At 41.0% G+C, this 16,987-nt stretch overlaps 1 protein-coding gene across 6 annotated transcripts in view; it reads right to left on the bottom strand.

Moving 5' to 3' along the window:
* Window positions 1–1,200: 1,200 nt before the first annotated feature.
* RAB27A (RAB27A, member RAS oncogene family) overlaps window positions 1,201–16,987 on the bottom strand; it is a 71,153-nt gene continuing 55,366 nt past the window's right edge. For all 6 annotated transcript variants that reach the window (XM_007194914.3, XM_007194909.3, XM_007194910.3 and 3 more), the window contains 3 exons: window positions 16,454–16,557; window positions 10,533–10,656; window positions 1,201–1,555 (listed from right to left, as the gene is read on the bottom strand). In XM_007194914.3, the coding sequence (XP_007194976.1) occupies window positions 1,357–1,555; window positions 10,533–10,656; window positions 16,454–16,557 (427 nt within the window). In that variant the 3' untranslated portion in view covers window positions 1,201–1,356. The remainder of the gene's footprint in view (window positions 1,556–10,532; window positions 10,657–16,453; window positions 16,558–16,987) is intronic.

Below are 16,987 nucleotides of genomic sequence, written 5' to 3'. Positions count from 1 at the left end.
AAATAGCCATTAAGCTCTTTGGAAATTTTAATCTACTTTACTTAAACTACTTTAATAAATAAGAATTTTCCCCTTTGATTTTTATAAGCAACTGCCATGAAGCATATTTTGAAACCACCTTTAAATTTGGTAAAAAGACACTTTGGCAATGTGGAAGAGTACATGACCTTGGAAAGACCCAGCAAGTACGGTAAATGCCCATGGTCTCAAGGATAACTACAGGCTACAGAACACTCCGTTTTTCTTATACTGAGCTAGAGTACAAATGTAACTGCTTAAACACAAACATCCATCTTCCACCAAATAGTAAACAGATATTTTATGTAATTACAAGCTAATTCCTTCAATTCCACCAATGTAAAAATAAAACAAGTTGCAAAGATCAACAATATAGAGACTGAGGGTGAAAACAAGATGAGTTGCTCACAAGCTAATTGAAACTGCAGCCTGAGGATGCCAGACCAACATTATAAATATGAAGAAAGAGAAGCTAAATGTTTACTTATCACAAATAACTTCAGCATAAGCACCAGCTATGTTCAGATGGGGCCAGCACATAGGCCAAGTATAAATGCACAGATCACAGTGAACTAAAGCCATAAAAATCTAGTTCCCTGACCCTTCAATCAACCTTCCGAGCAGTGGGAATCCAGCAGGGAGCCAGAAGTCCCCCTTCAGCTGCTTATACAACATTAAGCCACCCCAGGCCTCACCCCCAAGCCTTTTCCCACCAGCAACAGTCACAGTGAGCATATAATTTCTCGATCCAGTTTATCCAAGGTCTACAGATATGGCCAATAATTTGCCCTATTTCATTTTAAAGAGAATGCTTACATAAATTAATACTCAAAGACATTGAACCATCATTTGTGTATATTCTTATTTAACATTCAAATGGTTTAGATGGCATTTTAGAAGGTCCCCTATGGTGCAAGTAGGGTCTTTAAATTTGGGTTAAACACTGATATTATGTCTAAGATCTTGAATGTGAGACTCCAGGCCTATCTATGTTAAGGCAGGTGACAGTATCTTCAGTCATCCTACATAATAAATGCACTGTTCTGTGGCTACAAAATCCTGAATATTTGAATGATCTACTGCCATGGGCTAAGGTTTTATAAGGCACTTTTGGCTATGTGAAATATTTCTCCTAACTCTCAGGCTGAATCTTAAAGAAATATTTACAAAGCTGCAGCAAAGTAAGTTTAAAACTGGATGCTTTACTGATAGGTCTAACCGGGACGGTGAGAAGCAGTTTGTACACAATGCCCGTTAATTTCTCCCTGTGCCGTATATCACCGTAGAGCAGGTCACAGACGTGAGCCACCTGAATTACTGTGCAGCTCGCAGGACTCTTCAACAGCCACATGACCCCTTTTCCTTTTCTTCATTCAACTGATCTGCAGAGGTGTGACCGTTGGATCGCACCACGCCTTCGGGAATCCAGGACTTGTCCACACACCGTTCCATTCGCTTCATTATCAGGTCCAGGAGCATCTCAATCGCTTGGTTTATGTTTGTCCCATTGGCAGCGCTAGTTTCAAAGTAGGGGATTCTGGAAGACAGTGACAACTCGGGTAACAACATGCGGAGGGAAAGGACAGTGACCTTTGCTCTTGATAATTCAACTTAGAAAATCGGAAGAATACAAATATACAAGACAACAAAAGCATTTTGCCACACAGGCCACGTTAAAAAGTGAAAAATAAAATAATTGACAATGCATTCCTAACAGATGTAAAACTTCCGGAAGTGTTTACTCCCATTTCACAGATGATTAAACTGCAGCTCAGAAAGATAAAGTAACGTGCCCAATTTCATAATGTTAGAAAGTAGCGGAGCCAGGATTTGAATCCACAGCTGTTTGATTCTAGTGTAACCAACTTAAACCATAGGCTCCACTGGTTCCAAATATGCATACTTGCATGAGGATTTCCAAAACAGAAAACTCTGTTTCACTTGCTACATATGGAGGAAAAAAAAACAAAGACAAAAAACAAGCTGATATAAGAGAGACATCAGAGGTCCCTGGCTGTATCTGTCAAAGGCTTTGCCACTTGTCAGCTCCAGGCTGTATTCCTGGACCACACACTTGAAGACATTCTGAATTCCACAGCACTTCAGAGTTCCTCAGGTATTATCAATCTTAAGTATGTTTGTTTTGTTATCCCAGGGCCCGAGGTTAGGTGTAATTTTTTAGTAACTCACAAAGCATCATTTCAAAACTGTAAGGCTACTTTTCACATATTCTTAAGACATCAGTCTTGTCATGGTGGTCACCTTTCATACTTAGAGTCAGTCTTTGCAAGGGGATTAATCAATCACCTGCCAAGTTCTTCCTCCTTCTAAATAAAGGCATGAAAATAGTGATAAAATTGTATTTTCTTCAAACTGTTGATTTCATTCCCACCACTTAGTAAGCAAAAATGCTCTTAGATGTAAAATCTACAAAAGAAAGTTGTTTTAGCACCTCTGGGAGTCCTGCAATTGAATTCAGTAAAATATTCCTTACATTTATAGAGACTTTAACATCCGACTCTATTACAATACTCTTCCTGAAGAATGTCTTTGTTTTCCTGTCTTCTCATAGCATGTTAACACTACATCAATGACTCTGATTACAACTTTGGTTATTCTTTCATTATTTCCTGGCTAGGAGCAGCTTCCACAGGAGAGCTTTTACAGATTTGTTTTAACCTTCTTACTACTTTTACAGATCTTTTCACAACTGTTCTGTTTCCTGTGTCACCAAGAAGCACATTAGGGGCACATGTGTAGGGATGGAAGGCTGTCTGCCCATTATGATTTCCTCAAGATGTTGCCTTATTATCTGCTCGCTTCCTATGGGAGCTAACAGGCCTTGCAACTGGACTCTACAATCCTCTCCTGTTTGAGTATAGCTCTTAAAAACTGGTTGAGGAACCATCACTTCATTTGAGGATTTATCTACCTATCTGAGTTCTGAAGGACATGGTTGGTCCACTGATTATACCATGACCATGTTCATAGCCCTTCATATGCTGACTCTAAAATATCTTAATCAGAGAAGGGTCCACTGGGCAAATTACATCATCTCAGTGGTTTTTAAACCTCTTGCCTGGATACCTCTTTGGTTACTGTCAGTCTTTTTTCCCTACATCTTCATCTGGCGCCTTAGCCACAAAATGAAGGTAATACATCTTTCCCATCCCCTTGGTCACATGCAGTACTTCTTTACCAAGTTTGAAGAAGACATTCTTTGTGGGGACTGAATAAATACTTATTTATCAAGTACCTATGTTATTGAGCTAAGTCCTGGGGACACTTTGTAATGCTGCCATTTTTACATGAGCTGAATTTTCGATTAAGAATTCTCAAAATTTAAATACTTAGATTTTCTCCATCGTGCTCTTTCTCAATTATACCCATGAAGAATAATTTAATATCTGCAGAACATTTCTTATACTTAAGGAGAAGGCTTGATCATTCTATCACCATTCAGAAAGCTACTGTTTAATGGAAAAGCAACTGAAAAACTCATCTCTCCCTCCGAGAATAATGGGTTGAAATTGGAAATACAAAAATAAAAAAGTAGTTGAGCAGTAAACTTTCTTGTAAATACTAGTCATGATAGTGTACATTTTACTTTAAAAATTTCCTCAAAGTCAATTAAAAATATCTTTCCAGCTATAGAGTCCTCAGCCTCAATGGATTCCTCAACAGGGTCTCCATTAAGCTACTTCTACTTTCCATAGTTTCTTCCATCTCAGCTCCTGGTAATTACCCCACAATAATTTTTAAGGCATAAATGAGAAAACACAGTTGAAAATACTTTTTAAAAAATGACAAAACCTATGCATGGAAGTTACAGTTTGGAGAATGGTTAAGAGCCATAATCTCTGGAGCCAGCCTGCCGGGATTCAAATCCTAGTACGACTCCTTACCAACTGTGTAGCCCTGACAAGCTACTAACATCTGTGCCTCAGTTGCCTTATCCATAAAACTAGATCATAGCAGTATCTTCCTATTAAGGATTAAATGAGTTAACATTTAAAGCACTTGGAAATGCGTCATTTTTGACAAACGTGTCATTGATAAACATTTCTTATTTCTAACACAGTAATGGGTTAGGTTACAAAAGTTTGTTTTTAATTTTGTTGTTTAAAACTCAGGACACATAGAAACAATGTCACTGAATCATGGAAAATCATACCTCCAAGAGACCTCAGCAAGATTATAAACATTAGATTTCCAGACTAGCCCATAAGCACTGATTTAATCCACAATGTAGCTGATATACAGTCCTGCCCTAAATTCTGGTAAACTGAACCATGCTTCCCTACGTCAGAGATGGCTCACTCAGATCTGTCCTAGCCAAAATGTTTCATGCTTCAAAGCATTTGTTTCCCTCCAGTCCTTGTCAAACCATAAGAGGTTCCTTACTGCCCCCAAGTGATTATCACTAAATGCTGAGAGAAAATGGATCTTACTTTACTGATCAATACTGAAGTATAAATGACCGATGCCTCGAGCAGAACTATGAGCTATTCTCTATTTACTAACTTTAGCAAATATTTAATTAGTATTTCAGGGTATATGAGTGAAGGTGTACATTTTTAAGTCACTCATATTAAAAGAGGTACAGTATTAATAAGATGTAGTTTAGAGTCCTAACTCAACTTCTAGTAACAAACTAAAAATTAAAAATATATTTCCTGGCCATTTGTGAATCTTCAGGTGATGTGACCAGGAGTCAGGTTAACAACCTTAAAATCTTTGGACTAATTATTCAGAGTCTTCTGAGCAATTGGGGCAACATGGTTTTTGTTTCTATAGGAATAAATGAATGCTAGAGATCACTCCTCTCTACTCTCAGGTCTTTGAGCTGCCAGATGAAAAGCAAACTAGATGAGACGCACAGTGAAGACCCTGAATTAAGACTTCTGTTCCAGCATAAAATGATGCCCCAGACACAGAAATGTGCCTTGTCCTCACATTTGAAAATTGGGCTGCTCAGCTTGTCCTAAGGGCACAGGAAGTCTAGTGGATGGAGTCAGTCATATTTTTATGTCCATATCTTCCTGATGTTCACTTTTAGAAGGCATTCGGGCTACTTTATCTGAACAGTTCTCCGTATCTGTAAAGAAGTTTAACAGTGCTTCATGGGGTCTTGATAAGGAGGCAATAAGATAATACACGTAAAGGGCTTAACACAAGCCAAGCATCCGGCAAGTGCTCGATCAGTGTTCATCTAATGGGGTTCTCTTCTTCTCTAAAAATAATATTCTGCTTTTCCTAAAACTTTCTAGGCAAAAATTTAGTAATCTTAGCTTAAATTCAAGAGGATCAATTGTCCCTCTTTTAAGCATGGAGACAGGTGTATTGTTCCTTCTCGCCACATGGTGGTGCTAGAGCAGCATGACTAGGGAGCAGTACCGCCAAACATTTGAAAAAATCCTGTGCATTTAATTGATATCAATCTGTAAACGAGCACTTAGTGACCTTTTGGAACACATGCAGAACACAAATTTTGATGTGCTTTTAATAAATAGATAAATGACAAATTTTTAAGTTAAAACAAATGAGCAAAACGAAAATTAGCGTGGGCATTATCATTTGCAGCTTTTCAGCGAGACACCTATATCCAGCTCATGTCATAGGTTAGGACCCACATTTTTAGATGTTTTCTTTTCCATGACTTATTTCTACAACACTAGAAGATCTTAGATCCCAGGAATGAAAGCAAGTGTATTTGGTGATTCTGTCCAATGGTTCTAGATATTTGGCTCACGTGTGGATCCAGAGATTATGAAGGTATTTTTCACTAAAGTAAGAAGCGAGCCTCACTACTTTTCATGGCCTGTTGGCTGGTAAATGAACAAGCGTTTACAGGAAAGAGTGAGTGTATAAACTGTTTCAGCCTGGGAGATTGTGCCCAAATGAAATTCAGGTCCTCTACTGAGTTCTTTGGGGCTCTGGAAATCAGCCTTGTCTGTTTAGTTGCAGCTTATGTGTGTGGTTTTAAAATGTGCCCAATGATACGGCATTAATTTATTTCTTGAATAAGGGTCGGATGTCAACAAGTTTTCAAAGAGTAAAAAACTATTAGAGATCAAGCTATTCATACATTTCATCTAGTTCAGACTAGATAAGACACTGACAGCAGTATGCTGAGCTAAGCCACTTGAAATCCCAGAAATGGTCTGTACTCATATTATTAATGTTGTAAATCAATGTTTTTAACACATCCTTCATTCAAGAAACTCTTGAGCACCCTTCTCGTCACTAGCCAGCAGTCTCCAGTGGGGGAAAAAAGTTGTCTTATATTTGCTGCCCCTAAGAATAGATCTTAAAAGCTCTCATCACAAGAAAATAAAATTGTAACTACATGGGACTTTCCTGGTGGTCCAGTGGTTAAGACTCTGCACTTCCACTGCAGGGGGCACGGGTTCCGTCCCTAGTCTGGGAACTAAGATCCCACATGCTACCAGGTGTGGCCAGAAAAAAAAAAAGGAAAAAAAAATTGTAACTACATGTGGTGATGGATGTAAACGAAACTTACTGTGGTGATCATATCACAATATATACATAAATCAAATCATTAAGTTGTATTCCTAAAACTAATACAATGTTATATGTCAATTATATCTCATTTGTTAAAAATTTGCTGACTCTTTCTTTGTACAGCACATGTGAAATACATACTTTCAATTATCATACTTTCATCATATTCATAATGTTCTCTATTTCCCTCGACCCTGAATCAAAAATAAAAGGTTTATATTGACCACCAACTATCTTCTGTGAATAAAGAAGAGGGTAGAAGGATGCTTAGATGCAACCATTTTCACTCACAATAAAGTCCTTTCCCACCCAGTTGTGGCTGGTGCTCCTTTGGTACCAATCCCAGTGTCCCTGCCCAGTCTGTTATCAAAGCTGATGTCGTTAACTGTGCAAGAGAAAAAATCCTCCTGGATTTAGCATGGATCTTCCGATGTTAAGCCATTGAGCACATTTCCCTTCTCCAAGCGAGGCACAAGTAGACACCTGCTTCATATTCTGTGCATAATGATTTTGTCCAGCTCTGCTGTCAAGGAAAATATCTGCCAGCATGCACAGCTCATAGTAACTTGACATCTATCTACACAGGTGGTTCTCAAAGTGTTATCCTCAATCACTAACAGCAGCAGCATCTAGGAATCAGCTAGGAATGTAAAATGCGGGGCTTCATCCCAGACCTACTAAATGAGAAACTCAGTGGCACAGCGTTCAGGTGAAGCTGGAGCACACTAAAGTCTGAGATCCAACAGTATCATCTAAGACGAATGTTGTCAGTGTTGCATTCTGCTTTCTCTTTTAATACATTTGTCACGGACTTTGTAGCTATCTTTGAAAGTATTTCAGCAACAGTGTGAACTATAATAGTTTTGGCTGGCAGAAGTACAACTTTGAGTAACCCTCTGTTTTGCTCTCTCCTCCGAGTTCATTGACAATATTATTCAATATTACATGCTGGAAAGCATTATTTTGTAGTTGTTCTAAAAAACTTGACTGGTTTACGGGGCACATTGCTTTGCTGTGTTAGGAAGTGACCTAAGAGCTTCACATTACAATTTAACCAAGTTTTATAGCAAAAAAAAAAAAAAAAAAGGGAGTTAGGGGTGAAGGGATTCTTAGTCTACTAAAAATAATTTTTTGAATATTCATCATCATGCATCCAATTCACCCTTTCTATTTTGGGCTGCTGCATGAAGCCCTCATTCTCAGATTTACTTGTCCCAGCAGACACAGATTTATGGTCCATATTTGCACTGTAATATGTTTTTATTAGGTTTGCAAAGTTTTTCTGAGACATAGTCTTTCACTCTCCAAATGCATGTATATTTCAGAGAACCACTTGCAAACCAATGACCCATTTTTATGAACTGAGGAGAGAAGGCAACACGATAGTAACAAAAAATGCAAATTTATCAGACAACATACAAATGATATGAAGATATGCCATAAACTACTGTTTTCTGACTGTGAGCACATCGATGGGCTAACCAACATAGTCCTCTAGTGCATGTGCAACCAATGAAAATATTACGATTATTAAAAATGAAAAAAAGATTTCTGTGAAAATAATCATTAAACATATGTCAAATTTGTGAAATGCACGTGAACCAAATTTCCCCGTTACACTTTCCTCTGAAACTCAGCCTACAGAACTCTATTGTATGCTTCCTAAATCCTAAGGGAAGTCCGTTTCCATCCCTTTCCATTCTTCAATAATTTCAATTATCTTATCTGCTAATCTCTCCTCTCCTTATTTCAACTCAGTTCAGAAACTTTACATTGAGTCCCTCTTATGAAATACTCCCCAGATCTTCCAACCTGGGCACAGAGGGAAGACAATCCCGGTTATCCCCAGATTCCCCATATAGTCAGAAAGCAATGCCAGGCTCTTTCATACCAGGCAGGAGATGGAATCCTAAGAACCTGCCCAGAGGAAACAAGCCAAGGGCTGAAGAAGGCCAGAGGGGTAAGAAATCAATCCAGACTCCCCCACAAGGCTTGAGAATGTGCTTGTTTGATCCAGCTAACTCCTCTAGCTGCCTTTTTTTTTTTTTGGTATTTGCGAACACACTTCTCAAAAGCATGGTCCACAGTTTCCATTGCTTCATCACTTACTTCCTCCTCACGCCCTTGCAACACAGCGCCCAGCTTCAACACTTCAGAAGCCTCCGTGGTATTTGATCCCTCCCTCTTTCCTTTCACTCCTTTACACAAGTGCCTCTCACGAGAGGAGGGGGCATATCAGGTGATCAAAATCGCCTGCAGGGCTCTGTCAGCCCCCATTTCAGAATCACCTCCGTCAGAGGTTCTCAACCTCTGCTCACAAAAATCACATGGAGAGCTTTTAAAAGATACCAGTGCCCGGCCCCCACTCCCTACCTGTGGTGGCTTTGCAATCTGTCAGCTTGGCTGGATTGAACAACACTTCCCAGAATTCCCTTCCCAGTCAGGGTGGACCACGGAGAGATGCAGAGGGCGGAAGTGAAGGAGCAGCCCTTCTGCTCATACATCGACGCTTCTCCGCTGGCTCACCTCGTTGGCACAGACCAGTGCCCAGACCTGCCCCCTTTCCACCTTCCCCTAGATCCCCCTTCAGCTTCTCCACCTCCTGGGCCAGGTGTGTGTGTTTAGCTCTGTGGCAAAGGGTCTTGGCTTCCGTAGGACACCCACACCGTCCAGGTCAGAAGCAATAAGAACTGATAAAAGTTTCAGTCCATCATTACGGGTCCCAGCTGGTTCTGGCTCTCCACCACTTCAAATCCATCTTCCCCTCTGACCGCCTGCCCTGTGGGCTCCAGCGTCAGACACAAAGCAACACTTTACAGAGGCCGCCCAACAGCTCTCCACTCCACCCCACCCGTCATCCCCAGGCTGACCTGGGAAAGTACTCATATAACAGCCCTCCACGTTTGAAGGCTTTCAGCAACTTCCTGTGTCCCAGGAGATCAAGTCCACTCTTCTTACCTGGTATTCAAAGCTCTCCAAACTCTGGCTCCTTCCCACCGGGCCAACCTATCCTTCCACTCCCCCCCCCACCCCATCCCCCCGGTGTGAACCCCATCGTTGAGTGCTTTCCCAACTCAATCAGCCCAAGGAAGAACAAAGCAGGGGTCACACAACGAAAAGGGAAAAGGCCTCCTCCTGCCCCCTTGGACCTGCCTAACAACAGAGGCCTCCAGCCCGGTAACACCCCCTACACACAGCTTACCACCCCACACCACCCCATCTCTCTCTCTGTCTCCCTCTCTCTCTCTCTCTCTCTCTCTCTCTCTCTCCCCCCCTTCCTTCTCTATCCCACTTGCTGCCTCCCACTTATATTAAGGGTAATTAATACATACACATTTGCATTCTCATTATATTAGAGGCAGAAAGAAAGTAAAGCACAAATTGTTTTGTAGAGGTGCCCCAGACACTTTAATTAGCAACGGCTGACCCCTTCTTTCATGTCCAGTTAATGCTGCTGCTACTACGAACCTATCCCCTGAGCTAAAGGAGGAAGACAGTATTTAGTTGATTCTCCAGCACAAAAACACAACTTAAACCAAAGCGGATCTTCACACTCCTCTCCCAGCACAGATATTCCAAAGCCAATAAGGCCTTCTTGTCTGCGGGAGCTCTCTACAGCAGCATAGGAACTGGCTTTGAAATTTCCTCGCTGAATATAGAGAATTTCCTTATCCTGGGTGTCTCTTACCTGCATCTTGGAAAGGAGGCCTTACGTAGCTAGGGCATTTGACCTCAAAGCTGTCTTTCTTCAAACACCAAGAGATTGAGAAAAACGGTACTGAAGCGCTGAATGAGGGCCCTCGCCCACTGCTGTTGCTATGGTTCCCATATCATACAATATTAATATGCAAAGTAGGTATTTGACACCTCCCCCCAAGGGCTACATCTGAGTGTTTCAATTTTTTGCTTTTGCCCTTTGTGTTACCCATTCATATGCAAATGTTTGTATTGGAAACTTGCTCTGTAGATTCCTCCACAAAAATACTCACCCATACTTCTCTGCAAGTCCTCTGGCTTCTTCCTCTTTTACTACTCTTTGGTCTTCCAGATCACTCTTATTTCCACATAACACTATATCTGGGTTTTCACAGTATGCATGCATTTGTAGCTGGCCTATTAATATAAGAAAATTTATTATAGGTAAGTAATGTAAGTCTATGATCAGTGGAGAATACATGCAAAAGTGCTTTGAAACTGTAAATGGATATACAGATATAAGGAACTGATATAATTCTTTCAAAGCACCAAGACCCTAAGCTATAAAACTAAATGGATGGGGCTTCCCTGGTGGTGCGGTGGTTGAGAATCCGCCTGCCAATGCAGGGGACATGGGTTCAAGCCCTGGTCTGGGAAGATCCCACATGCCGCGGAGCAACTGGGCCCGTGAGCCACACTACTGAGCCTGCGCATCTGGAGCTTGTGCTCTGCAACAAAAGAGGCTGCGACAGTGAGAGGCCTGCGCACCGCGATGAAGAGTGGCCCCCGCTCGCCTCAACTAGAGAAAGCCCTCGCAGAAACAAAGACCCAAACACAACCATAAATAAATTAATTAATTAAATTAAAAAAAAAAAAAAAAAACTAAATGGATGGGGCAGAGATGTAAAACTAATCCTGTCCTTATGCACATACCCCAGCTTATTTATATCGGAGAGGAATGGGAGAATTTGTTCTCTCTCCAAAAGTTATGTACACACACACACACACACACACGCGCATACACATACAACATAGCTGTCTTTCTTATGAAGGCCATTTGAAAAAAAAAAACACTTGGAGGATTTACTAGGGCTTATGGCTAATCTTGAAGCTCTGTTTTTCATATATTTTCTCTCCATAGCAATGACATTTTAAAACAAATTGTCTTTCTATAAACTAACCTACTTCCAGCTGAAATGTTTTTCACATTTTTCTATTATCCTAAGGCAGAATCAATTTATCTAAAACAAACAAAATATAGGATCAAATGAAGATAGAAAACCCAGAATAAATAGTAAATGATTCTGTCACCAGAACCAAGAAGCAAGAGACTACAATTCTTACTCCATAGCTGCTATTTCTTTTCACCTGAAAACATGTAAATAGGCAGTAATTTTTAAAAGCAGTTAAATCAAGGGAACTTCAACTAAGCTAAAGAGCTTAATCTCCCAAAGAAGGAAAATAAAGCCTTATTTCTTCCTCATCACACTCCACAATGAAATGAAAGCAACCCAAACTTGCACAATAAGACATCCTCAAAAAATGTATGGCTTAATTTATTTTTTATCATGGTTAACCAGAAAAGTGTTGACATTTTAGTTCCTCATTATAAAGTCACGTTCGCTATATCTTATCATGAGAAAGTCAAGTCGGCAAGTATTTACTGAGCGATAATGGAGGCCTGATACTTGGTGTAGAATTCAGGGCACTGACTTTTGCCCTCAAGGGACAGTTAGGGGAAACAAGACCTATACAGGCAAGACCAAACTGTGTACCATTTCCAACAACAGCCGCATCCTTTCTTTCCTCCAGGCTGTTAACACATGCTGTCCCCACACCCCTGAATACCCAAACACAACCTTCCTTCAGGGACTCCCAACCCTTCCTTTAAGACTTGCCTCTCAGTTACCTCTACTGTGAAACCTTTCTGGTCTCCAGAGAGACTCTGTGCTCTGTTAACAACATATCTGTTCAGTGTCATGGTTATGAGCATGAACTCAGGACCCAGGGTGTCTAAGGTGGAATCCTGGCTCTGCCATTTCCCAGCTGTGTGGCCTTGAGGAAGTTATGTGGCCACCCTGTGCCTCAGTTTCCCCATCTGTAAATGGTGATAATGACGGTACTTACTTCATAGGGTTTAGGTGAGGATTAAATGAGCTAATTCAGCGACTCTTCAGGTAAGGTCCATGGACCAGCAGCCTAACCATCACCTGGGAACTTGTTAGAAATGCAGATTCTCAGGTACCACCCCAGATCTACTGAATCAGGAAGGCTGGGTTTGAGGCCTGGAATCTGTGTTTTAACAAGCCCTCTGGGGGATCTAGATGCATGCTTGCACTTGATAACCATTAAGTTAATATAATAAAGAATTTAGAGATGCTGTGTATTACCAGTAATAATGTTTAATAGTATTTATTTTGAGGAGTCTGGGAAGTACAATAATTGATAATTTTTCTTTTTCTTTTTTCCCAACTTTTCTACAAAATCTGTGAATTACTTACCGTGGGTTCGATCCCTGGCCCAGGAAAATCCCACATGCTGTGGACCAACTAAGCCTGTGTACCACAACTACTGAGCCTGCGCTCTAGAGTCCGTGAGCCACAACTACTGAGCCCACGTGCCACAACTACTGAGCCCATGCACTGCAACTACTGAAGCCCGTGTACTGGGGCCCACGTGCTGCAACTACTGAAGCCTGTGTGCCTAGAGCCTGTGCTCCGCAACAAGAGAAGCCACCGCAATGACAAGCCCGTGCACTGCAACGAAGAGTAGCCTCCGCTCACCGCAACTAGAGAAAGCCTGTGTGCAGTAATGAGGACCCAACACAGCCAAAAAAAAAAAAAAAGGTAAATTAGGGGCGTCCCTGGTGGTCCAGTGGCTAAAGACTCTGCGCTCCCAATGCAAGGGGCCCAGGTTCGATCCCTGGTCAGGGAAAATAGATCCCACATGCCACAACGAAGAGTTCGCATGCTGCAACTAAAGATCCCACATGCCTCAACTAAGACCCGGCACAGCCAAATAAATAAATAAATTTTTTTTTTTAAAGTAAATTGATTAATTCTTTTAAAAAATCTCACCAAGACAAAAAGCACACACATAAATAACTACAACTAGAGGTGGTATGTGAAAAGGACCCTGTAAGTAGTACAAAATGTAATAGGAGTTAAGAGGAGAGAAAAAATTTAATCCAACAAAGTTATCACAGAAAATTTCATAGAGGCCATATTTTGCTATATTTTAAAGAATAAGTGAAACTCAACTTTTTAAGGAAATGGGACTGGGTGTGGGGAGGGCTTTTCAGACAGAGGGAATAACAGGAATAAAAATATAAAGGCAAAAATGTTAAAAATATACCTGCTGGGCTCTTTGTCCTATTTATGTGAGGCTACAGAAGAAAAGTTTAGAAATATAGGCTGCTTTAGAGTTTCCCTACAAAACACGCTGCCTGTGGGCATGACTGGCTCGTCCTCCAAGCTCCAGAAAGACAGGTGAGTGATACAAAACTATCTGATTCCTCTCAGATTTCAAATTCAGGCCCAGAGGACAGAGCGTTCTATTCAGTCTCCTAAACTCAGCAGGGATCACCTTGGGACTCTTACCCCTTGCCCAAGAGAGCATGGACAGATCTTGGGTCAAGGGAGAAGGGACTGCAATGCAGCTCTGGAGAAGCAAAGGGAGGGGGCAGACCTGCTTCCTCCCCCTGGGCCTTCAGCACCCAGGACTCAGCTACCTGCTCAATGCAACACTGCCTCTGTTCTTCTATCACCATTGGTGTGTATATATATATATATTTTTTTTAATTTGACCAAAAAATAAGAAGAAATGAATGATCCCTCTAATACTCAAAATACTAACAGGAAGAGGAAAAATAAAATGTATAGATAATTAACAAATTTTTATTCCTAATTAAGATTTGAGGGCTTCCCTGGTGGCGCAGTGGTTGAGAGTCTGCCTGCTAATGCAGGGGACACGGGTTCGAGCCCTGGCCTGGGAGGATCCCACATGCCGCGGAGCGGCTGGGCCCGTGAGCCACAACTGCTGAGCCTGCGCGTCTGGAGCCTGTGCTCCGCAACGAGAGAGGCCCGCGCATCGCGATGAAGAGTGGCCCCCGCTTGCCACCGCTGGAGAAAGCCCTCGCACAGAAACGAAGACCCAACACAGCCAAAATCAATCAATCAATCAATCAATCAAACATACGCATCTGATTCAAGATCCTCATTAAAAAAAAAAAAAAAAAAAGATTTGATATTACCACCTCTGACACTGAACCTTATACCTTTTTTTAAAAAACGGGGCTGGAGGGAGAAGAAAACTTTCCATTGAAGATGCGAAATCTCCAATATGCGTGTTTTCTTTACCTAACTGGGCAAAAAGAATTCTTTTACACTATAAGGAAAACACAAAATACATACATACACATGATTTCACATGATTTTGTTCTTCATCTAACTAGCCATAAAGCCCAAATGGACAAGATTTATCTTGTCCAGAGTTTCAGTTTCTGCCAGTGAAAAATAGGTGGGTTGATACTCTTTCGATGCTAAGATTCTATGAGCCCGTCTCTAACAACAATCCTTACAAAGTGCTTGACTTAAGAAAGCCCCAGAATTTGTTCCGATGATGCAAAGGAGAGAATGATGAGCAAGGAATGAGGATGAGAGATTAGAAATAGCCACCACCATTCAGCTGTAAGGGTGTGTGACTCAGGCAGGCATTTAACGAAGTGAAGCCCAGTAAGCATGACTAAATTGGGGAACCTATATTTAAAGTATTAAATAGCTCTTCAACTCTTAGTGATAAACTTAGTTGAGAAAGAACATAAAGGGCCACTGAATCAAGGGAAAAAAAAGGCCACTGAATCAAAAGCCAAAAGCTCCGCGTCATTGAACAAGTCTGTTACTCTGTAAGGCTCAGCGTCTTCATCCTAAAATTAGGACACACCACCTCCCTGCATCTGCTCACAGGGGGCACGTGGGGATCAGACACAAACTATGTGAAAATGCTTTGAAAACCACAAGGCACTAATAAATTACTTATTTAAAAACTCATTTTTTTTTTAATTTTAAAAATTTATTTATTTATTTTTGGCTGTGTTGGGTCTTCGTTCCTGTGCGCGGGCTTTCTCTAGTTGTGGCGAGCGGGGGCCGCTCTTCGTTGTAGTGCACAGTCTTCTCATTGCGGTGGCTTCTTTTGTTGTGGAACACGGGCTCTAGGCTCGCGGGCTTCAGTAGTTGTGGCACGTGGGCTCAGTAGTTGTGGCGCAAGGGCTTAGTTGCTCCACGGCATGTGGGATCTTCCTGGACCAGGGCATGAACCTGTGTCCCCTGCATTGGCAGGCGGATTCTTAACCACTGCGCCACCAGGGAGGTCCCTCATTTTTTAAAATAAGGTTTTCTACTATAGAAACCACAGCCCATTACCCTTTCATAATACCAAAACTCCAAATTTTTAAGTAGTGGGAGTTTCGAAATAAGCGTTTTCACTTTAAAGATTTGGATGTTAAGAATTTAACATTACAGCCCTCTCAATAGATTCTCTAAGGTAACACTAATACAACCAACAGAGGAAAATGTACATTTGCAACACAAGAAAATGCTGCATTTGGTCAAGTAGCAGGATTTTAAATGGCTACTATAACCAGTCATGTAAGAGATTAGGCTGTCTCCAAAGAGCCAAAATGCAGGTTCATATATACTGTGCTGGGGACCGCTCTGGCCAATGCAGTTCTAGAAGTTTCTATGACGGGATCCTCCTGGTAAATGCGCTGGCCCTAAAAGTAGAAAGGGGGCCTCTAAACACAGAAGAGACATGGAGCCAGGGGTAGGGTCCACTAAGTTTTCAAAAGGGTCAATGTCATATATGTTTTAAACCCTGGGGTGGTAAAATGCCTGATAGCACTTCTCTAGGCTTCTATTGCCTCATCTATAAAATGCAGCTAAGAGTCCCCTTTGTGGAAAAGACTGATGAAGAGATTACACAGAAAGCACTCCTTGTATCTAGAGTGCAGGATGCACTCAACAAATGAAAGTTAGCATGACTAGGGAAAGCAGAGTATTTCAGTTATGTTCTCCCCTAAACTAAGAGCCTTGCTCCTTTAAACAGCATCTTAAACAGCACTAGGAGCTCTTACAAAACAACTTACAAAAGTAGAATATAAAAGGGGTTTTGTTGCAGGGAGTGGGAAGCAAGAGGCATGGAGACTATTAACACTTACTTATCCAGTTTCTGACACTGAGGAAACTTTGCTCATTTGTCAGATCAAAAAGCAGAAGAAACCCCATAGCATCTCTGAAGAATGCGGTTGTCAAGCTGCGGAACCTGGGAACATAAAGCAGATTGGTCACCTAAACCATGGCCCCACTCTTGAAACATAAAGCCACCAGCAGTGCCCTCAGCCTCTTACAACAGTTCGTCAAAAACTAGTTAGATGTTTAATAACATGCCGCTGTTTCTAGTAACTTCACATTATATGTGCACATTAGACATGCATAAATCTTATTTGTGCAAGATTCACTGAATTATGCTATTACATTAATAGACCATTTCAACAGTGTAAAATTATGTACATAATCAATGATATTGGATAGCATACAAAATATAGTAAATAGGTATCTAGAGCAAGAAAGAATATTTGAAAACAAATCTAGACTTTCTAAAATGCCAACAATTATCCAAAGTTAAACTTGCAATTTTCTTTTAAAATAAAGACCATCTGTGTAAACTTTTAAAAAATTTTAAATAAGTTAGA

Source organism: Balaenoptera acutorostrata, chromosome 3, assembly GCF_949987535.1.
Source record: "Balaenoptera acutorostrata chromosome 3, mBalAcu1.1, whole genome shotgun sequence".
Lineage (NCBI taxonomy): Eukaryota > Metazoa > Chordata > Mammalia > Artiodactyla > Balaenopteridae > Balaenoptera > Balaenoptera acutorostrata.
The sequence above is the reverse complement of the archived record's forward strand: the minus strand, read 5'-3'. Positions and strand labels throughout refer to the sequence as shown.